The 24,611-nt window shown below is 44.3% G+C and overlaps 1 protein-coding gene across 2 annotated transcripts in view; it reads right to left on the reverse strand.

Moving 5' to 3' along the window:
• FCHO2 (FCH and mu domain containing endocytic adaptor 2) overlaps positions 1-24,611 on the reverse strand; it is a 1,161,485-nt gene that overhangs the window by 507,994 nt on the left and 628,880 nt on the right. For both annotated transcript variants that reach the window (XM_086960798.1, XM_086960797.1), the window contains exon 14: positions 13,483-13,507. In XM_086960798.1, coding sequence (XP_086816924.1) covers positions 13,483-13,507 — 25 coding nt within the window. The remainder of the gene's footprint in view (positions 1-13,482; positions 13,508-24,611) is intronic.

Below are 24,611 nucleotides of genomic sequence, written 5' to 3' on the forward strand. Positions count from 1 at the left end.
CAGAGAGATCTCCCTGGACAGCTTCGCGTACTCACTGACCATTACAAGACAATGTACACCTCCCAGAGGCAGACGCCACTGGACCTGTGTGCATACCTTGACGACACTGCGATTGCATGGTTGGGCCCGACACAACAGAAGTTCTTACACCTCGAGCTCGAGCTGGATGAAATAAAAGACGCCATTATGTCCATGAAATCTGGCAAGTCTCCTGGGTCAGACGGTCTGCCGATAGATTTCTATAAAACCTACATTCATCTGCTTGCCCCCATACTGAAACGGGTGTACTACTCAGCTCTTGAGGAAGGCATTTTGCCAACTAGTATGCGGGAGGCATTGATAGCATCACTGCTTAAGCCAGGTAAGCCGTCTGAGCTTTGTGACTCCTACCGACCCCTGTCATTATTAAACACTGACGTTAAAATACTGGCGAAAGTACTGGCGACACGCCTGAATCTTCTGATGGAAAGGCTGGTCCTCCCGGACCAGGCAGGCTTTGTCCCAAATCGTGCGACTTCACACAACCTCCGCACCCTACAGGCTGTAATGCAGGATATTGACCCTAAGTGTGAGGCAGCTGCAGTTTTCCTCGATGCCACCAAGGCGTTCGACTCCCTGGAATGGGACTACCTACTGTCGTTGCTGGAACGGATGGGAACTCCATTTAGCTTTCTAGATTGGATCAAGCTATTGTACACTAAACCACACGCTTCGGTCCTACTGAACGGGTCCCGTTCGGCCCCCTTTGAGATATATAGAGGAACCCGGCAGGGATGCCCGCTATCCCCAGTATTATTTGCCATAGCTATTGAACCCCTCGCAGCCAAGCTTTGCCAACATCATAATCACAGGTCACTGATCTATCCGGAGCGACAGTTGCTCATTTCATTATATGCCGACGACATGACTTTATATGTCCATAAACCGCAAGATAATCTGAACCCCCTACTGCGCGAAATTACCAAATTTGGAGCCATCGCTGGGGTACAGATCAACTGGTCTAAATCAGCCCTGTTCCCCCTAACAGACAACACTCCCCAGTTTCCTCTCGACTACCCACTGTTATGGGAAAATGACGAGATAAAGTACTTAGGAATCAACGTGACCAGGAACCGTGATGCCCTAATCAGGGCGAACTACGGTACTGTCCTTGACAAGTTGACGGACAGCGTTACTAGGTGGATTCACCTTCCACTGTCCATGGCTGGACGCATATCCATGATCAAGATGGTTATCCTTCCTAAGATGCTGTACCTCTTCACTAACATTCCCTATAGCCCAGGTTCGCACTTCTTCCACGCCCTGGATTCCCAGTTGTCAAGACTTGTGTGGGGGGGGGAAACAAGCTAGGCTAAAACTTGGGACGCTCATGTTGCCCTACCACCAGGGCGGATTTGATGTACCAAACTTTCGGCTGTATTACGACTGTGCACAAGGCCACTTTGCTGCCTACTGGCTTCATCCACCACCCTTTATGGCACACTTGGCCGTGGAAGATGGGTACATGAGACCTGAAAAACCGTCGGGCTATCTTTACACGGAAGCCAGTATGACTGACCGAGACCCCTCCACGGTGGATTGCACAGTACGTGCCTGGCGTAGGATTGCGGAGCGTATGGGTGTGGCCCTTTTGTATTCCCCATTCATGACCCTAGCGTATGACCCTAGATTAAGTATCACACGCGAAGAAATAGGACGCAAACTGCTCTCCAAACTAGCCCTTCATACATGGGGAGATTTGTACGTACAGGGACAGTTTCGTACAGCGGACCAATTTTTTGGGGAGCACGCACCCTCTGTTATGGACACGTTTCTTTACACGCGATTACGACAGAATATCAAAACTGTTACACCCGGATTTCCGGACGAGCCGGAAGTCTTAGCGCCCTTGCATGCACTGCTTCAAAATGACACCCCGAAACACGTAGTCTCCTTGCTCTACAAACACGCGTATGCGACCTCCACACCCCCAGATCTACGAGCGAGACGTGATTGGGATGCAGACCTAGATTCCCCTCTCTCAGACGAACAATGGGAAGACAGCTGCTCACACACGACTTCAGTGACAGGAAATGCCCGCCTCCGACTGGTCCACTATAAGTTTTTGCACCGCATCTATTACACCCCCGCCAAGCTGTGCCGTTTCGGACTGAGTGACAATGATCGATGCCTCAGATGCAAACGGACAGGGGCAGACTTTATTCACTTGGCATGGTCGTGCCCAGCTGTTGCCCTATACTGGGCGCGGGTGTTCGAGGCCATGTCTGCAATGATAGGGACGGAGGTCGAAATGTGTCCCAAAATTGCCCTACTAGGCCACTCCATACCGGCGAATAAACATCACCGGAAATTCTTCGCACTGGGTTTCCTGCTTGCGAAACGCCATGTGGCATGTAGATGGGGTCGTGGTCGCGCCCCCAAATTCAAATTGTGGCTGACTACTATGTCAACTTGGCAGGATCAACTCCATAATTACGCCGACTTACTGCCCCATAAATTGCGCCCCAAAGACCTATGGGGCCCACTCTCCGCCTATCTGCTTCGGGCCCAAACTAATGCTGAAGCTGGACTTGATGATCAGGAAGATGCAGGACAAGCTGTGCAACCCTCCGAGCTTCTAGGTGCGTCCCCTACACTGCCGACTGGTGCTGCTGTACCTCCCCCCCCCCACCCTCTAGGTGCACTACGGAGTAGGAGATATTGATACCAATACAACTCCACCTGCGGTCCCAGGCGCCTCCATGCACATTTATAATAGCGCACTCCACCTTCTCCCTGACTGACCGTAAGATGGGCATCTGACCCTCTCTGCATCAGCGCTCTACGCCCCTCTCCCCCCCCCCCCCCCCCCCCCCCCCTCCCCCCGGAGCTTTGCGCACAACATGGCATTTCACAATGGACTGTCTCACCAGTACACAGAAACGGGCACAGGTTACACACACACACCCCCCCTCCCACCTCCCCCCCCCCCCCCCCACGGGACATTCATGTCGGTCCCTTAAGACACAGAGTACGCACACCTCTAGCACACCTAGACTCGTGCTGGAGGAAGCATCGCACCTTACTCTGCGCTAAGAGATCCTATTCACCACATCCCTCGACTGGAGATCATACAGGGAAAGGGGACTGACAGCCTTGGTTCTCGTAGTTCGTTATAGTAAAGTTTGGAGTTCAACAAAAAAGAGAAAATGAGACCTCAAGTGTTTAAGAATTGACATTACCTGGTTAGTTGCCTGTGGAATTACACCTCCTTTTACAGCTTTATACGCTTTATATCGCGGCCGGCCCAGATGGGTTGTAGGCAGCATGCTGTGTTAACTTATTACTTCTATCATATGGTTATGAGGTATGATGAAACTACATACTACAGCTGCCGGCCTGCTTCCTCAGGTTGTAGGCGTCGAAGCTGTGTACTGATTACGTGACTTCAATAAAGGTCTTCAAAAAAAAAAAAAGGGCAGTGCCAGAGCATGTGTAAGATGTCTGCGCCTAGCAGGTCGCATCTGGGACAGGCGGCGGTGTTGGTCGCGAAGTATCTATTGATTCTGTCAGGTGATAGGTACGCCAGGTGCAGTATGTACAACTGAATGGTTTGGAAGCGGGAGTTGCGCGGGATGTTCACAGGGCTGGCCAGAACCAGGTTCCACTCCTTATCCGTCCAGTCCCTCCCACGGTGGGCTGCCCATTTGTCCCTGATCGGCTGTGTGGGTCTTTGTGTGTGCATGAGAAGTGCCTGTGCCAGCCAGTGTATAATGTGCGAGCCTCTGCCCATAACATGCAGGTACTGTATTAGGTGATGAATCGGTGGCTCATCCTGGATATCCCCCCAGGACTCTGTATACGCCCGTATTACTGATGCGTGAAGCAGGAATTGTCCCGCTGGCAGACCCGTGCCCTCCGACAATTCCGCAAATGGGAGCAGAGCCCCGTCCGCATACAGGTCGCCCATGGTCTCCACTCCAGCTGCAGTCCAGAGCTCCAGGTTACGTGGTGTCACCATCCCACTCCTCCGGGGAGTGCCCACCAGGGGGAGGGCGGGGGCATACGGCCTGACATTCTGCGTCAGTTTCAGGCTACGGACAAAGCATTTACGGGCTACAGCCATGTGCAGGGGTAGAGGGCGGGGTCCCTTGGTCAGTGGGTGAAACAAGGCGCATACCTGTGGATGAGTCCACTGGTAGTCTGCGGTGGCCGTGTCGTCGAGATGTGAGCCGCTGAACCAGTACGTCAACCATTGTAACTGCGCGGCCAGGTAATACAGCTCCATGTTGGGGACTGCCAGCCCTCCCTCCGCAGTCGGGGAGTACAGCTTCGCCAGGGCCACGCGTGGGCGTCCTGCGTTCCAGATCAGGCCGTGGAGCATTGATTCCAGGTCGCAGAAGATCCTTGTGGGAACATACAGTGGGATGTTTGCGAAGTGGTAGAGTAGCCTGGGCAGAGCTATCATTTTGGATAGTGCAATCCGGCTGGGCACGTTCAATGGCAGAGTCTTCCAGAAGGCCATCTGGGCCCGCAACGAGGAGATAGCGCGCACCAGGTTGCCCTCCAGTATGTCCTGCGGGTCCCTGTAGATGTATAGCCCGAGGTATTTGAACGTGTTCGGGTACCATGCAAGCCGAGTGCCTCCAAGGTGCACATCGCACTCCCCCAGGTCCGGGCTGAACGAGTACACTCCGGACTTGGTCCAGTTGACCTTGAGACCCGACACTTCCTCAAAGGTCCGGAAAATGTCCGACAGCGCGGCGGGTACCGCGGTAAGGTCCCGCTCATAGAGCAGCAGGTCGTCCGCATATAGCGAGACCGTGTGCACTCCGTCAGCCAGCGGAATCCCCCATTCCGCTCCCCTGTCCCGTAGTAGAGCCGCCAGGGGCTCGATGGCCAGAGAGAAAAGGAGGGGTGACAGGGGGCAACCCTGTCGGGTGCCTCTGCGTACCCGTACCATCTCCGAGAGCAGCCTGCCCGTAGCATTGTGCATTATAGCAGCGCTCCAGTTTGATGAGGATCACCGCACTGAAATGCGATAGTCTAATGCCTGATGTGTGGTACTTGGCAGGAATGCATGTGCTTTAGATACGCTTACATTCACCTCTGCCCACATTACTAAACTTTGATTCCCACCGGCTCTGCACATTATTACTATCACTACCTTCCTCCTCAGTCTGGCTCCAAACAACTGCTGCCCTACTCTGCTATACCTGCAGGAAGCCTTCTCCGAATTCCCTAGTCAGGAGATATGCTTGTTAGCAGGCCCTGATCAAACACCTAGAGTGCAGAGACATTTTAAGGCATGGGAAAGGTGGGCTATAGCCCAGGGCCCCAGTCTTTCAGGGGGCCCCCAGACAGAGCTATCTCTGTTCTGCAGAGTCTTGCCCTTATGACGTGTACCAATTCTTGAACAATTTATTTGAAATACCAGGTTTCCTTTAATTTATTTTTATTGTGGGCGATATGTGAGAGACTATTACAGATATTTTGCAGAGAAATGTTGTGTTTGTTTCATGCAACATCCATACAAAAAACTTTCTTATAGGTCAAAACAGGACTTCACATATGAGAAATGGGAGGGTGTCACGAAGATTATTTGTAGCATAATTAGTGAGCTACTGCTGTGTTACAATGTTGAAAACACACAGCACTATCCATGAATATTTGATGTAAAAACATTTAGAATTTGGACAAATGTGTCTGTTCGTGATCTGGCCAAAGACTGTATGAACGAGCTGAAATTGAATCAGGATTTCAAAACTGTTCCCAATAGGGGCCACAATAATACGTTTGGGTCAGGGCCTCCAAAATCCTTAAAATGTCCCTGCTAGAGTGCTAGTGACTCCACAGAACCCGAGTAGACACCGTGTCAGTAATCACAGTGTGAGTCGGGACCCTCCCAAACTTCCTGCCAGGGTTGTTATTGATATATCATTTGTTGTTTTTACCAGAACCAAGTGTATTTGAAGAGAATAGAAGTCCCTATTAGTTCATAATTTATTGTATAATGTGGACGTTTCAGTGATTATATTTGTGCCTGTCGACATTAAGACCATGTACTTTCAAAGCTGCATCGTTAGATGGTTTGCAGATTGGTGAGTGTTTGTGTCTCTGCAGGGTCGTGTTTTTTCTGTTGTTACAGTGCTCTAACCCATGGCACCGAGGCCCGACCATCTTGAACTGTACAAACATCACTAAATACAATTGCAATCCAAAAGCGAATTAAAAGAGGCGTCTTTGATCTATTTTACTCAAACAGGATGATGGACAGGACTTGTTAATATGGCGTGTGGTTTGCCTGTGGAGCAAAGCTGAAACTGCAACTCCGCAGCAATTGAAAAAAAATGTATGGGGTTGGGGGATTGGAAAATCTACTCGTAGGGACCTGCCATTTGATAAGCAGGTTAGTATACGCAGTGTGTTAAAGCCGCCCGCCATTTGCATCAGCGCGGGAGAACTTACCCACAATTATGTATTGAAATTTATGAATATATTTGTAATTGTTTATAATTATTTTTACAACCCTGTTTTTCCGTCCCTTTTTTGTTCATCTACTTTTTGTTCTGATTCCAAAGCATAGATTTGAATAGAATCGCCCAAAAGAACCAAAGTTTTGTGTTAGGCATAATAGCGGGCAGTCGGGTTCTCACAAAAATGCATGAAATCCTATGTACAAAGAGCATGCAGGATGCGTCCAATGCCTCTTCGTACGCTACAGTGATTTAATTTACATTTATTTCGTGGATTTAGGCACTTTTACGACATAAGGAACCTGGCTGTTTCTCCATTATTTATTGCTGAGGGTTCATCACGCGACTCAACAGTAGATCTTGGGACCGTCATTATGCACCCATAGACTATCCCAGTCATATTGAAAAGGGAGACACCAGTGTGGCGCCCAGTTGGGCACCACACATGGGCCTGTGCAGGCACGTTAGAGGAGGGTTGAGCTCTGATTGAATGCCTGTAGGCTGCCGCTCAATTAACACATTGTGGGGGGTAGATTAGCACTCGATCAGAGTGCTTCAGGAAAACGGACCGACTCATTGTCAGCTGGGTTGCGCTTCTTTTTGTGCACGCCAATTGCCCTGATCTTGGCTTGCTGCCCCATGAGTAACGGTACTCTCTTTAGACAAAGAGAAGTTCCGGTACTCTAGAGCAGAAAATTTAGAAGTATAACACTGGTTATAAGGTAGAAGGGGTAAGGATGCTTATTGCCCCAGTAATTGGGCAGGAGAAGTCATCCAAGGAAGAGGGACACAAGGAAAGGAGGATCCAAGAGAAATGGAAGAGAAGAATGGCTGATGAGTGTTTTTGAGGGCGAGCCCACTGAAATATTTCTTTTGTAACATAAGGCATGCTTTCAGGGCAGTGGTCCCGTGAGGGCCATGGAAGGCATTTAACCTGCCTGGATGGTGAAGCTGAGTCCAAGAAGGGTGACAAGGAGAAATTGAAAAGATGCATTGAGTCCATAAGAGCGTGGTTAGGGGAAATGAGAGGTGGGTGAGCAAACAAATTAACAGGGAGAGCCAAGATGGAGCCAAGCCAGACAGGCTTGGCTCCAAGTGTCCATGCACGATCTCAGTCAGGAAAATGTTTGGCATGTAAATCACGCAACAAACATCATACCAAAAAAAACAAAGTATCTTCAAAATTCAAAAATGTGTATTTCTTCAATACATGGTGGCGTTCCAAATTAGCTCATCAGTTTAAATAACTGAATTAAGAGGCATTTATTAAAAGTGATCATTTTACATGAAGTTAGAAACATTCAAACCCTCACTCCCAAGCGCTGGCGACAATGCTATTAGGGAACTAGAATAACTGATAACATCAGTGTTGTCATTTTATTGGTTTCTCACTGATTTGTCCCATTATCAAACCCACAGGAAATGGGGCGGGATGGATGGGTTAACAATAACGGGCGGCCATTTCTCTAATGAAGGTTAACAAGTATTGTTAGTTGCTGTATAGAATATATGTTGCAGACCAAGTCGTTTTTCCGGCCCGAGAATGCAAGTTTGGGTGTTTATTACTGGTCTATAGGGCAGGTACCAGTCACTGACCACCACATCTTTGGACACCCACATGTATATTTAACGAGACAAACAAAACTATGTCTGGGCTCTAGAAAAAAAGTTCGTTTTTTCTTCCTTAAGACATTTGTATTGTATGGCTTAACGCTCAATCAATTAATATACAAAAAAACAAAAGAGCAGGATTTAAGACAGGTATGTCCAGTTCATGATGTACAGTTGTGTCCCAGATCCAGCGTGCCCAAACAGTAAGAATCTGTGATCATGGTTTTTGCATGTTGTCCTTGCCGCATAAAAATCTAGTATGTATGTGACCACCTGTGCTGGCCCTTAAATAAGTCAAGTTCTGGACTTGCCCTAAACCTGAAGGGTTCATAGTTATGTTATGTTAGTTCATATTTTTAGAGCGCCAAATCACCAAGAGGTCTCTAAGCGCTTGCAGCATAGACCAAGAACCCGGGGATCTCTTATTCCTGCTGGACTAAGCACAAATTAGGGTGAACTTATCCAAATGCCTCAGTGAACAAAATGGTCTTGAGTTTCCTCCTGAACGGGAGTAAGGTGGGTTCCCTGCGCATACTATCCAGTAGCTTGTTCCAGAGCTGGGGAATCAATACTGAGATAACCCGTCCCCCCCAAGGTAGCTCTATTAAAGCGCAGGCAGGCCAACAAGCTAGACTCAGATGACCGCAGACACCATCCAGGCACATAAGACTTCAAACGGTCTTTGATGTAATTGGGAGCCAATCCATACTGTGCTTTATGTACGATGCACAGGCCCTTGAACCTGACCCGCTGCTTGAGAGGGAGCCAGTGTAGCTGTTGTAGAAGGGGAGTGGCGTGTGCTTTTCTAGGCAATTTAAAAATCAACCTTGCCAAAAAGAAGTGACAAATAGTGACAAAAATAATGACTATCCCTGTCACAGGTTTCGCAAGTGTAGCACGGGGAAGGCAGCATACCATGCTTTATAGAGGATTATAGTGACCAGGCCTTTTTACCTGAATCGTGTGATTGCAAACCTTAAAGCCCATGCATCTAAAAGTTCCACTGCGCACAGTGTGCCTAACATCATAGCTTAGAGATTCTAAACAATGAGCTTTTGTGTATGCTAGTATGCAGTACATGTGTGTCTTGGTGAACCAGAGTGTTACAAGCCTCTGTGGTCTATTTTGGAAGACCCTGAGCATGTGTAACAGGATGATGGTGAGGTTAATTTCCCTAGATGGCAGAAAAGTATTCCTGAGGTGGGAGGGGGAAAACCAGACACTGAAGTGAGGAAATCTGAGACAGCCTTTCGATTAGAAGTAGTTAGGTTCTTTCTGATCAAGAGATCTATTAGTCTTCTTGCAACTACCTTTTAGTGGAAGGCAGGAGGGTGAAGGGCGAGGACTGTAGTATCTGTTGTAAGGGATGAAGGGTTCCTTAGAAGGGAAGAAGAGCAGAACTTTGTCCCTTCCTGATCCATCTCAAAAACAAGAGAGGGGTCCAATATGTCAGGAGTGGTCATAAATAGCCACGGTGCAGCCTGCTCACACCTCTACTGTTCCTCTGTGGTGGGTGCTCCAGCTGGAAACAGCCCTTCTGTGTAGAAGATCACTCAAGAAAAAGGCTAGGCCAGGTAGATGGCCTGACTGAGAGACATGAAAGGGAAACTGCTTCAAACCAGTTTGATGAAGGCACCTTTGCAATCCACGTCTGTCTACAATAATAAAATTAAGTGGAAGCTGCTGTTTCTAATTGTTTTTCAACTTCTAAGTTCTCTTCGATCAAGGAAGGGATACCACATAGAGTACTCAGAGGATTGCTGTGGAACCAAGGGTTGGTGTCCGTCTGACTGTCAAATCCCAGAGAGGTAAGGGAACGTCACCGGGTGTCCAATCTGAAGGAGGAATGTCTGAACTTGTCCTTAGGAAAAAAGGAGTCCTACCTGTGTAGTAACTGACTCTGGTGTAGGGGTTCAGTCCAACAGTGAATCGTCACCTAAACGCAACCAATGAGATTGGGAGAGCTGATCTATTGGTGCAGCTTTGTTGAAAGAGCCACAACACTGCCAAAGTGTTTGGGCAATCTCATGTTGTCCCCAGCATCACCCCAAGGCGCCAGGAGACGTATGCCCAATTGGTAGCCCCAAATGAGCCCGGGATATTTGCCTCGTTATGGCACCTCCTATGTGCCAGAGAATGCACCAACCCGTACCGTTATTGAAGTACAGACTTATCAAACCTGGGATGCCCCGCAATGAGTAGATGATCGTGCACTGCCCAGAAGTTCCTCAGGGCCACCCTGCTTTTAAGATTTGGTGGTGTCGCCTCATGGCACTATATGTCGAAGATGGCGTCCGCCAGCTGAGGCACAAAACACCTCTTAGCCCTATTGGATAACTGCTGTTGTATCCCAGCACAGCATCTGAAAGGGTGTCGCCGTGACCAGAGCCCCACACCAGTAAAGCAGGACTGCCAGCTTTCTCTACCCAGGGAGGCCCCAATCTGACTGACTATTAAAGAGTCACCAAAGTACCGCTGAAGCCCCTTGGTCTACTCGCATCAACGTACGTCGACAACTGAAGAGGGCCATCGTCAGAAGCACTTGCTGAGACTATGCATGCTGGGTGGAGAAGGCCTTACCTATCGCTGGTGAAGTTGCCACTGCGGGACGAACCAAGACAGCCCCTGTGCTAATTCGACCAAGGACAGGTTAGAGGCTTCAACACTCCCTGTACCCTAGATACTGTGTGTGAAACAGTGTGGCTGCACCTTATGAAAAGCTGAGTCACACACCATGACGACTGCAAGATGTAGACAGAGGTGGAAACAGGGTATAGCACTTAGAGGGAGCAGACCCATTTCGAAGTGTCAAAGACTCACATCCATAAATAGGGTATTCCCACAGGAGTGTATTATTTCTGATTTTTGTGTTAAAACTTACTTGCCTTTTGAAAAGAGAAGCACTAGGCTCAAAATGTATCTTGTTGCATTGCTGGAGGAGGTGTTGAGTGCTGAGTCAGAGAATCCCAACACTAACCTATGAGAAGCTTCCGACTGGCAGTTATTGCTACCACTGAGAACGAAATGCTGCAAGGGCTGTACTTGTTCCAGTTTGCAGAGCCACAGTATGACAGGTCCCATGATAGTAGAGACAATAGACTCCAACCTCCAGATCTATGGCTCAGTAGCCCTTGGCTGTCATGTGGCCTCCCAACTGGGGTCTTACAGCAGTTCTCCCTCACTCAGAAACTTCCTGACCTTCCACAACTGAGTCTCAGTCCTAACCCCTCCCCCCTATTATTTTACCAATTGGCAGTGCTTAGGTACAGTCATCAGCATCTCACAGTTAACAAAAAGTTTACAGAATTTCAAAAGACAAACATTCTTCTCACTCCAGCATCTGGGTCGACTCTCTCCAGCTATGGGAATGCAAGTAATGCACTGGAACAAATCCCAGCTCCCTTTCACAGACCTCAAAAACATTTTGGAAATATAATTTTGGCCAGCGCCTGGATTGTTGAGAGCACATTGTCTGTTATGTTATCTTCGTTGATTCGACTTAAGTGAAGGAACCTCTCACTCACAGGAAGACGGAGTCTAAAGCATGTTAAGCCCTGCTTGGTTGAGTGATCCCAGGTCCTCACATCCACCACCACCCTCTCCAGTTTATGTGTTTGGCCTTGTCAGGGATTGCTGCAGATCAGGGTTATCTTTGTTTTGAAGTCTCTCTGGGTGTTTGGGTACCCATTTACCTGTTCCTCAGTCTCTACCCTCTCTATCCAACTTCTGTCCCAGCGGAAAAGGCTTTGTTCTCTGCTACGCTCATGCAGACAGCCAACAGAGGAAACATAACTTTCTGCCATCTTGGCTCCACTCCCAGTTTAATCATTTTAGTGGCACCCATTGAAGTTGCCGGAATGTGTTTGTGTGGCCAAACGTTGTTTTCGTCAGTGCTTCCTGATCTTACAAATCCCACTATGGGAGCAGGGCTTTGCCTGCATACCCAGCCTGTTAGAGATGAGATTAACTGGTGTACATAAGCGGTCTTCCTTTTTGGGTCACTATGGCTGATGACCACTTGCAAACTATTTCAGAAGGGGTGCAGTGGCAAGGATAAATGGCAGCCGATATCGGTCATGCTTAGGATTAATTGGTAATCTGAAAATATTCTCACACAAAATGGACATTTGCAGGATTCCACCTCCTCTGATACCCAGTCTCCTTCTCTTCTTTCACTCCTGCAAATGTGACAAAGTCTGTGGGGAATCAGGAGGTGGTCTCGGATTTGCGGATCCACTACATGGTGGCAGAAGCTATAGCACTTCTCTAGCCTACTACAGACACAACATTCTACCTGCAGAGCCATTTCTCCTGAGCATTGTTCCAGTACTGCAGCATCATCTAGGTCACCTGCCCCTCACCCTTCAACATTAGCACTATAGGCCCTCCCAGAGTTGCAGAAATAGACTCAGTGGTCTCGGTCTTAGTGCCTTCGCCATCACCCCTTCTAAGCTCGGTCTTCACTGAGCTGGGGCACCTTAAATACCCATCCTAAGCAGTTGGTCAGCTTCTTCCTACAAGCCTGCTTTTGGAATTGTTGCTAGCAGAAAGTTCTTCTAATCAAAATTCAGTATAAATAAGATACTAAGGGAATAGAGTATGCTTGTTTGTCTAATAAAGACACACCCTTCACAATGTAAAAGTTACGAAGACAGACTATGTACACATCATGAATGTCCTTCTAAGGCATCTTGCCATAGGAGGGGCATGTGTCACAAAAGCAGGCATGGAGGCTGAGAAAAGAAATGAGAGAAGAAAAACATTTGGCAGAAAAGGTTTTGAAACCTCTAAAAACTGGTCAAAAAGCAACAAAAAGTTAAGGAAACAAAAAATAACCAGGAACACTGAGTTTTTACATAAAACAACCTTCAAACAAGGTTGAAGTGTTACTGGTCACTCCTTGTTAAGTATCAAAACCAACTGCCTGTATGCTCCGCACCATGGGGTAAAGGCAGCTTTCAAAGTTCTTAAAATGAGAGCGAGAGTTCCACACTATTCAGGTGTAGGAGCTCTATCCCCACTTTCTTTTCTTTTAGAAACACAGTTCTTCAATAGTGTTTTCTAACAAATACATTACTGAATTCTAATTTGGCTGATTTAAATTAAAAAAAGATAACATTTCTTATAGGCATGTTGTCCTGTGAAAAAGACTTTTGTTTTAAAACATGTTGTATTTAAAATGTGTGTCCTGGAATAGAGTTCCCTGTTGGATATTTGTGTGTGTAAAGAGGTGACATTGAGAAGGGTATAACAGTAGGGGAGTGCTACATCGGTGTATTGAAGTAGATTCCTTAATATCCAGTGTTCATCTAACCTTTCTCTATGTTATACACTGCCTCAATTTGAAGTAAAATGTTACAAAAGAAAAATACAATGTTAGAATAATATAGTGTAAAAAATAAAAAAGATATCTTACTAGATACATTTCTCGTATTCAGCCCCTAAAAAATACAAAAAGTAACAATTAGTTTAACAATGTATTACTATCACACATAAAATGATAACATATCTAAATAGATGTAATTGCAAAGGAGGAAAACATGGACGTCTTATAGAGCATTAACACCGAAGACCCTATTCACAAAGGTTAGTGCACGTGTGAAGATCTCCTCGCATGTACATCTACACCTAGGTGTAAATCTCTTTAACGGTGGAATTCAACATTTTCATGCACATACACCTAGATGTAGCCATTACAAGTCTCCACTCCCTTCAACTGAGGATTTGGAGACTACTACAAATGAAATGATTACCAAAACATTAATATTAGTAACCTTCTGCTGAGATCTCTACCTTGGTGGAAGAGACCTCGCTGTGTGAAATAAAAAGGGAATTTTAAGAAAATTAATTTTAAGTTAAAAAAAGAAAGATTATTTTTCTCTTGAAAAATATCAAAACATAATTTTCTAACTCATATTCACTTAGGACTACCACTGTAACAAGAGATTCACTTGCGCTAGAACTTAACATTTTACATTTCAACTTTTTGAATTTACATTTTGTTGAATGAAATTTTAATCTTTCCTCCCCATCCCTTACATTACCTATGTGTTCAATGGATCACAATCTTGGATACAATGGATCTATTTTTTTATTTGTGACTTAAATGTTTTTCAAACTAAGTTATCATTTACAATATGTTAACATTTTATAATGCAATGACTTTTTTAAATACACAGTAATAAACAAAACAATAAAAAAATATTTAAATCTAAATGCAATTTAATTAGTTTATTTTATACATTTTCCTATGTGTTTGTGTTATTGCCTACTTCTACTGATTGTTATGGGAGTGTGTTGCAGTATCAGGGCTTAGGCATGCATGATGCTGGACCTATTCCAAGGCAGGGGTGGGCAGGGGTACATCTGAACCTACATTACCAGAAATACTACTGTAGTAGATTTAGATGTATATTTTGTGTTTTACAATTGCATTATTCTTATGTAGGTGTGTGTTTTGTACTGCCATGTGTCTTTTTTAAATCCCACCTTCAAATTCCAATAACACAGTCCATTTTGTAGCAATTATTCCCCATTTTACATTAACTCTCTTTTGTCCATCCAACATTTACTACTAAATCCAATCTCTATATGTGTGAAGATATCTGCCACTAGAGCAGAAATCTCCATGGAGAAAAGACAGGAGAAGCAGCAGCGGAAAATCCGGCTGGAAGTTTGTCAACTGCAAATTGGAATACATAAAATAGTACGACTTCACATAGTCTAAAATATATTTTGTGAATATGCCTCTAAGGGGAGAGTTCAAATTCAAGTTAAAAGAATATTATTGCCAAAAGACATGTGAAAATAAAAAGAACATTAAAACACTTGTGCAAGTCTTAATGATCAGAAATGAAGTTGGCTGTGAAATGTTCACAACTTTACATAGATTTTAACAACAATATAAATAAAAAAGAATACACCCGTACTTACAGGACTGTGCCTCTTTTATAATCGTGTTGATGGAATGCAGAAGAAAAGGACATAATTATTATCATGCTCAAAATAAAATGTGTGATAATAGTAACAATATCTTAAGAAAATCATTTAATTTCTAATTTAATAGCAAACAATTCCAGAAATGTTATTAAAAACAGTGTGATGTTCATATTCAAATTGAAATAAAGCAATTACACTATGCTTCCACTAATCAAGCCTCTCATGACTGTTGCCTTATATAAGTAAACATGGTTTGAGTACATTAAATAATCACTTGAAGTTTAGACAAATCTTCAAAACCCGGCTATTGTACATCACATATTCTCTATTAACTTTTCACTGATGGTAGTGTCAGTCTGATCACATCTTTTATATAACCACGCGCTTCATCTATAAATAGATAACATAACATAACAGTAGTACCTATGTCCCACAAGAATTCTTAAGTCACATTGAAATACATAAACTAAAGAAAATATTAAGACGGAGACTAGCTTTTTTTTTTTAACAAACTTCATTGAGGAACCTTAGCAATGTGACAGAGTAAAATTATCACAATACGGTCATTTTCTTTTTGATCCACATTATGGGCATATGGAAACAATACTGCATGTTAAACCATTATACAGTGGTACATAGAATGTAGCTGTAGAGGAACTGCGATCACTTAAAAGTGCAAACGACATTTTTCAAGTACAATGCTGCCGTAATATTCGAACATTCAGACTACAAAGCAGAGTTTTCCTCTTGGACTGAAATAAACAATCCCAACTATGCCCTCCCACCCTAACCCTCCCGTACCAAGCTCTGGGTCTGTTGTATGGTAATGCCATTAGTATCCAAGGGCGGTCTGAACGGTGTTTACCTAAGGGGTCTATATGTTGCTAAAGTGACCGAGTGGGGGTCTGGGGCTCAGGGGCTTTTAAGCATGTGGTTGAAGAGCCGTAACTATGTTGTCGGGGTACCATGCAGGGGTAGAGGGTCAAGAAGTTCAAACCCTTGAAGCATGACATCCCATTGAGTTGGGCCGCTCTTGGAGTTCCTTCTCCTCCTCCCTCCTTAGGGCTACACACTCTTTCCCCCACTGTATCATGTCCTCTTGCCAGCTGGACAACGTTGGGCACCTGGGGGACTTCCATCTCATAGTATTAGCTATGATTGTTAGGACGAGGGCCAGGTCTGCAAATCACAATTCTACCTTCAGTTTACTTGAACGTCTACGAAGGCCCATGAGACAGTCCAGAACGGCATCTGCAATGAGAATGCGTGTGATCTCACCCAGGCAACCCCGGACGCCATCCCAGTAGTCCCTAATGCGAGGGCATGACCACAGCATGTGAAGGTAGTCAGCCTCGTCTCCTTTGCAACGAGGGCGATTATGGGGAGCCTCAGGGAACATACGGTGGATCCGGTGTGGGGTGAGATATGACCTTTGTAAAACCATGGTCTGTATAAATTTTAGTCTAGAGTTACGGGACACTCTCCTGAGGTGTTCAAGTAAGCACTTCCAGGCTTTGTCCGAAATTTTAGTAGCGGAGTCCTCGGACCATTTTGTTCTACGGGATACAAGTGTTGCTGCTGCATGTGTGCGAACACCTGTATATAGCCATCTGACAGTGTCCCCCATTCCAAATGTAATGTAAGAGGTGAATCAGGGAATGCTGTGGGGGTTCCGTACATTGCGGGACCCAGGTGTTTTTAATGTAATGGGAGACCATAGCATGCAATAGGTATAAACGTGTAGGAGCACCTGTGGCCTGTAAAAAGGATTTGTGATCCAGAAGGGTCCCATCTCCAAAAAGGCCCCAAACTCTGCCACTCCGTTCTCCACCCAGCCACGGATCCTGTTCCCTATAAGTCTGCCCTGTGGTGTGGGAATACCCAGTAGGGGAATGTTCGCCAAATATGGTAGTGTTGAAGAGGTATATGACAATGCCTTTCTCCAGCACAATAATGCTCTTTTCAGGAGGGGCGGGCTGAAGACGGAGACTAGCTTGATGAGTAGATCAGGCTCACATCTCAAGAACCAGAAATCTATCTGAACATGGGCTATCTTCATCTCTTAACAATAAAAAAAAGATGAGCCCTTAATAAATAGAATTACAGACCACTTACTGTCAATAATTAAATTATTTCCCGCTAAAGTGTTCCGAAAGATAAAGAGGGCAAAGCTTCAGTTGTCTATATTTTCATTTGGAACCATGATGCGGTATACTCCACGTTATTGATTGCTAACCATCTACAGGTTTAAGTTATGTACGCCCCCCCCCCCCCAATCCTCTTCCCTTTTACAACTTATCCTAATCATTAGCTGACCAGAGGAAGAGGAGACAAAGGGAATCCCTACACCACATGGCCTCAAATTCTTCAGCAGCCCTCACTTAACTGTGCTTTAGAAATAATATTACCTGGTTTCCAAATACTCTCCCTTCCAGCTTTAGTGCCCTCCACTGTCCAAATACACAAAACATCCACCATATCCCAATATTTATAAACCCTAATACCTGCTGTCCTGCCACCGTCCCACGCGACCGCCAATAAAGCCTTTCAACACCCCATTAAATATATTTTTTTTTAAACTATACCTGAATTCCTGCCCCCTTCCCCAACAACCTATGCTACTCTCATTCCCGTCTGAAGCGGCGCTCTGTGCTATTTATTAGCTCAAACAGAGCAGGAACCATACTGACAGGATCTGCATGAGAACCCTCCCCTTTTGAGTCTGTCAAGACCTGAGAGATGTGGGAGAAGGTATGTGAGACAGAAGAGTGTTATCAGCCATTATGTCACTTTGCTGCGCAAGGTGTTGGACTCAGAATTTGATGTTCACACTAATGACTCTCTGTGAATGCTATACACAACATGCAGAAGTTATCATTGTCTATAGTTGAAAGTCAAACCAGGATTTATTTTTTAAGAGACTAGATGTCTTTTAAAAGAGATTAGGATCAGAGTGGGTGGTTCGCAAAAGCGAAAAACAGTGGTTCCACCGGGTGGTATCCTGTAGGCCTTTGCGGGACCTGGCTTGGCTCCCACAAGGGGCGCCTCCCCGCAGCGCCTATATCGCTACCCCTACAAAGACAGATCTTGAGATATGGTACAAGTTAGCAGTCTCCCGAGGTCTGAAGACATTTCCATCCCCTAATAGGCCTATAGTCCATATTCTCATGATCCCCCCGGCATTGCAGCCTCAGGAATTTAGTAAATGGATGGAGGGTGAATGCCGGGTTATCCAGAATCTCTTTCAGGGCGGCGACTTTCTCACATTCGACCAATGTAGGCAAAAGTTTCATCTCACCAGGGGAACATGTATGAAATACGATCAGATAAGCCACTGGCTTAGCTCCCAAACCCACACCCAGAAACCCACTAGACAACTTACCGCCTTCAAAACCCTGATTCGTAACTTCCAGGGTTCGAAGGGTCTGATTTCTAATACCTATACTGTCTTACAGCATTCACAGCGGCCCACGTCTAATGGATATCAGACGCGGTGAGCTTCAGACTTAGAAAGGAAGATAACTCCTGAAGAGTGGGCCTGTCTATGGCGAGATATTTCAAAGATATACCAGATCATGCCGCAACGCGAGTCAGCATATAAGTTAATGATGCTGTGGTAGAACACCCCTACCCGCTTACAGCAAATATTCCCCTACTCCCCTCTGACCTGTTGGAGGTGCCAGAAGGATAGAGGTGATTTTATTCCCATCTGGTGGTCATGCCCTAATCTCACAATGTTTTGGAAGGAGATCCTCAGCCACATCAAAGAGGTAGTGGGATTCCAAATTCCTTCTTCCCCGTCAGTCACGCTTTTAGCCATTAAGCCTTTAACACTAAATGCTATGACATTCACGGATTGGCGCTTGATTTTCCACATGCTAGGAGCGGCAAGACAGTTGATAGCCCTATTCTGGAAGAAACCACATATACCACCATAGCCCCCCCGCACCCCCGGTGGTTTCTCCGATTGCAGAACATCTTAGCCCTTGAATTGCTTACTGCTCGAACTAATCACACAGATACACATGTTTCACCCGCATTTGGCAGACCCCTATACGCTACTTTACTATGTCCAGGCATCCCCGGTTGGTACCCCCAGACTTTGGGATTTGCAGCTGTTTGAAGACTTCCTTATATGATACTCCAGGGGCCAGAAACCGGACTCCATGGAATGATCCATCTAAGTCAGACAACCTGGCTTTCTACACTCTGATGTCCCACAGCCCCGCCCCAGAGTTTGGTCCTTTTCAGCACATCTTCCTCTCCTCTTCTTTGTGTAAACTGTACATTTGGCCCATTTTTCATTTTATTCTTTATACATATTTAATGACAGCTCCCTGTAGTTTTCTCAACTAAAGGACCCCCACAGTTAAAATGATGAATTTAGACATTGTGTTGTTATGCACAGAGCGTCCCCAATGCTTCAATTGCATCACTATTGATAAGCTCAGGTTTAATACTGGGGTTCTTGGGAGCCTTTTTTGTTTGCTTCTAGACTTGTCTGTTTCCGATTTCCATGTAATGGGGCTATTGTTTAGATAAATGGAGATGATGTTCAAGCGAGCTTCGTTACGCCCACTGTGGTATAAGGTTACTATGTATGCTTTTGCTATGTTGTTATGCCATGTATCATGGAATGTGGGCTTATTTGATGCTTTCTTCACAGGGACATGAGTCTTCAGTTTGTTTGGCTTGTGTTATTTGTCTTATATTTAATAAACAGACTTTACATAAAAAGAGATTACCAGGCCATTTGTATAGCAGTATGTGCTTGTACATTTGCACTCTATGCTTTGAAATAGAACCATGTCTTTGAATGATCTTTGAAAAGGGTGGGATCACCCGTCAACCTCATGCCAAGTGGTATCCTTTCCTCTGTAGATTACTTAATAAGGGATCACTAGGAGAGTGTGAAAAGAAACAAAATAACGTACTCAAATTTGACTGTGCTGATATATGTTTAACAAACATTGGATCTACAGAGGAGATATATAAGGTTCTAATAGTGTATTAGGAGCACTCAGCATCCTACTGTTGATTAAAGATAAGACTTCCCACAAGTTTGAGTGTTGCCCTGAAGAAGTCCCATGTGAATAGGGACGAAACGTGTAGGCTGTTTCCATCTTGGAATTGTCTTCTTGTTTTAACACAAAATTTGAAAAATTAAAGAATAAAGATGATAAAAAACAATCCAAATGTGAATTTAACTTGTGTGTTGTATGACTAGTAAAAGTATTTTGATGTCATTTGTTCTACATATAAGTACGCTACAAGCATTGCGAATTTTAAGAGATCTTTCTGGACTCTTGTTGATAGAACTTCATTGTGCTCCTCCAAACTGAGAAATCATCGTCACTGTTACAAAACACAGGAAGCCAGAATGAAGGTGAGATTAGAGTTGGTTCATTTAAGAAATCATATACAGCTGTCAATATACAAAGGCTACCACCTCATAATGCAGATTCCAATCCACTCTTTAAAATAATATCAAGTAAACTCTCTTTCTTCCCACGTTTGAGTATTCACTTCTACTGCAGTCTTTTAACCGACGTTCCAGGCCAATTAACCTCCCAGGTAAAAGAGACTGGGAATAGGTGAACAGCTCCCTCGACACAGCTGGATCTCAATTTCCTTCCCTGCTGTCAATACCAATCTATCCAAAAAAAAGTTTGAACTTTTCTAGATCCTGCCTGGCAAGGGAGGAGATTCAAGCGGTAAGCAATGTGCATAGACTTCTCCATTAAAAATAACTAGATTGTGTAAACATGACCATGTTGCAACAGTCTCTAGAAAGGTTTGATTGCCTATTTGTATCTATATTCATTTTATAGGTCAAACTGGGTATAGCCATTAATGTATGTAATGGAGATCAGATCTCTCCCCTCCAAATTTCACAACTGAGATCTCATTACTGATGGGAGTCAAACACTACCACCAGCCTTGAAGTATTCGGGTATTTTTTACCAATTGCACTCAGTTTATGTAGATACAGGTATCTTAGGGTGTTCCGTTTCTCCATAATCTGCATGCACGAGTCCAATCTCCATAGAATAGGGTTTTCCTTTATGGGGACACAAACAAGCAATATGTTCCCATTCCCAGCAGCATGGCATTAGGGCACTATACTCATGATAATACACGTACTAATGGATTGTTCAGGAACCTCTTTTTCATCAGATGTACTGAGTTTCAAAACTGTATTTGGTTTTCCACTTCTCCACTGTGATGGAAGGCAGATGCCAGGTCCACTAGCCTTTAACGATCTGGACTGGGGAAGCTGTTTAACCCAATGTTGTATTGGTGGCAGAAGAGCTTCCACATATTGCTCCATTACTATTGTGTTCCCAATTTTTCCGTAGTTATCTTTAACCATTGATCTACTCTTTCCTTGGCATGATAGTACAGTTGACATGAAAAAGCATTTCAGTTTGAAACGGCCTTCTTTACATCATCATACTGAATAAGCCAATTGCAATATCCCCAGTTAGCAGCGGAACAATATAATGTCTCTACCATCCATGAGCCAGGTACTATTTCTTCAGACAGACTAAAAAAGTAGTATTCTGGATCATCCCCAAGAACATACTTCCAAAGTCAGGATACAGGGGTGTTCTTGTTAAGCTGAAATTACATATGTTACCTAAAATCGACCCTTCTGATGTTTTTCTTAAAATGTTACCTGATGGGCCCCCTACAGTTGTATAGCTGCTGGAAGACCAGTTGGTTAGGCTGGGTCTGCTATAGTAGCTGTAGAGCTTGACCGAGCTGCTGCTGCCCTTCCTCTAGCATTTTGTAACAGATTCTCCATGACGTGTTGGTTCACATTGATCCCACTTTTGACACCATTTGTCAAAATGCAATACAAACAGGCTATTTAGTACGTACTATGCAACTTTTCATATCCCAAGGCTATTTCTTTAAAAAAAAACAATTCCAAACCACACTTCAAAGTAATATCAAGAAAAGTCTCTTTCTTCCCTTGTTGGAATATTCTCTTCTATTGCCGCCTGTTATTAAAAGCCTTGGGTTAATTCTCCTCTCGGAAGAGAGAGACAGGAAACAAGTTAACAGCCCCCCTGGTATGCCAGGTTGTCCCCTCCTTGTTTTCGCCACTCAATATCAGTGTCCTCCCTCCATTCCGTAATGAAGCTACAATAAAACATGCATGAGGAAGGAGATATTGGTCAGGTCAACAACCCTTTTTGTAGGCCAAGTACTCTCCTTTCCTCTCGTTCTCCTTCTAATTCATATAGGCAGGATACCTGTTGTGATCCTTACCCCAACACCTCTTTCTGTTTCTATTGGTCTATTTCCAGGTGCCTACTGGCTCATTAGTCCATGTTTGCCTATGTGGGAGGTCTCTAAACCCAGAAAGGGCCTTGACCACTGCCATTTATGAAGGGCTGCTTTCTCATAGCAGTTTCATGTTTGGGAGAGACTTGATGGAGGTTGGTGGTCATTCTAAAATGTTTCCTCATTTTCACAGATTACACCATGTGTCAACCCTGATGATAATCCCTTAAGCAGTCTGGGGATTGGAAACGCGTCAGCATTTCCGTTTTATCCACGAGGGTGTACTAACTAATAACGGACTCTGCAGAGGGTCCAGCATACATATATATCCCCACAGAAACCCAGTGCCTAGCCCGTCGATAGTTTCTCTCTTTTAGAAACAAAGCCTAGCATAGGGCGTGTTAGAGAGAGTTCAATGTGTTATTTTTACACTCAATGTGTACTGGTGTAATTGTTTGTAATGTATTGAATTCATGTTTCACAACTTTCATGTGCTTTTCACTATAAGTGTTGAGTTTTTATGTTAGTTATTTAATTTAACAATGAGTTGTGTATCTTTGAATGCCTCACTGAAAATTCAAAGGAGTACAAAAAATATGTGTTAAGCTTTGGCAAAATGTTAAAGAATGCAATGACTAACAGCATTGCTTCATAGTCTGCTGAAATAAATAGCAGCTCGAAAATTGGTGGCCAGGTTCTTCTTTGGTGGCCAAGTTCTTCTTTTTTCTAAAACTATTTCACGTCCCACCGAGCCCCCTTAATGGATGTAAAACCCCCCCCCCCCCCCCTCCCCCTTAAGATACCCAACAGAAAAGAGGCATACTGGAACACAGCTCTGTTGATGGTGGCCTATCTATGTGTCAACATGGAGAGAAGTCAATTGCAGCAGTTCAGGTAGACAAGACATGATCGTCTATCCTATGTTACACCTAGTACTCTTTGTTTCCTAGCATGCAATAAATGTGTTTATTAACTTCCTGAATTGATCTATCACTGGATGCCTTTCAGCAGAATACCAAAGACACATCTGGGCAGCTTGGTGCTTTTCTTTAGGTTTTATATATAGTAATATCATTTTTCATGCGAGTTCTTCACATTTCCATCAAGTAATTGACTTGGTTCTTGTGAAAACCTTTAATGTTTGTTTTAAGTGGATCATACATTTCTAACCTTCAGCCAGTATAATTGCTCTTGTACAGTTCATTTACACTATGCCAACTGTCAAGTCAAAAGTTTATTGTTTCCAATTATTAAAAATTATTACAAAAATACATTAGAAAATCATTCATTAAAAAATGTGCTTGTTTTATACAATGTTGGATTTGACTGGTCCCTAAAATTATTTATTTATTTATTTATTTTCTATTATGTTCTTCTTACTTAGCTGGTCAGCTCAAGTCTGTCCATTTTTCTGGACTTTGATGAGTTGTTATGACCATGCTGAGCTTTATCTATCAAGCGTTGGGTTTGCCATTTTCAACTTCTCTTGTCTCCCCAAGTTCCGCTTGTCGTAGGAGGGATTGTACTTTTCTCATATATTTAACCCCCTACAAGCCAACATGGGAGACGATCCCTCCAACCATCAAATTACAGCTTGTCTGCATGTATGAATATTCAATTTATTAAAAATATTTTTTAAAAGTCGTCTCCTTAAGTCCATAAGAGCTGGGCAAACAAATAGCAGGTGGGGTAATGTTTCATTTTTGTAACTGCATAGGCGACAATGAGGGTCCGTATAATTACCTTCCCAGGATGGTAACAAGTCCTTTGAAAGCTGTAAGCCCAGCCGATGTTCTAAATATCTCTGTTTTAGTGTCACATTAAAGTGACTTTCTAAATAAGGCTGTGGCTTTATTCCGGAGTATGAATTTATCACTGTCCACCCGTGTCGTCCCTTCGAGATTATTGATTTATCTTCCAGGAAGGATTTCCATTTGACAGCATTATTTGTTGTTTTGTCAAAGCTGGTTCTATCTGGGATAGAATCCTATGACGATTGGATTCCTAAAACCCTCAAGGATTGAGTCAAGAAATCTCTCCAACTGCCTAGCGTGGGCTGTTTCTGATGGTTTTCAATTTCTTTCCAACACACTCTGTCCAGCGAGCCTTCCTCTGACAGACGTATTTTATGGCAAAGTTTTGCCAAAGTGCCCATACTGCGAAACTTCTGGTTCAGCAGGCCAAATTCTAGACGAACCTGTGCTGGTGAGGCTGATTTTGGGAGGTTTAAAGCCGCTTTGTATACCTTTGTTTGTAGGTTATTTAACAACCCCGCCTCTTTGCCACACCAGGTGACCAATCAATCAATCAATC

Source organism: Lissotriton vulgaris, chromosome 3_1, assembly GCF_964263255.1.
Source record: "Lissotriton vulgaris chromosome 3_1, aLisVul1.2, whole genome shotgun sequence".
Classification (NCBI taxonomy): domain Eukaryota; kingdom Metazoa; phylum Chordata; class Amphibia; order Caudata; family Salamandridae; genus Lissotriton; species Lissotriton vulgaris.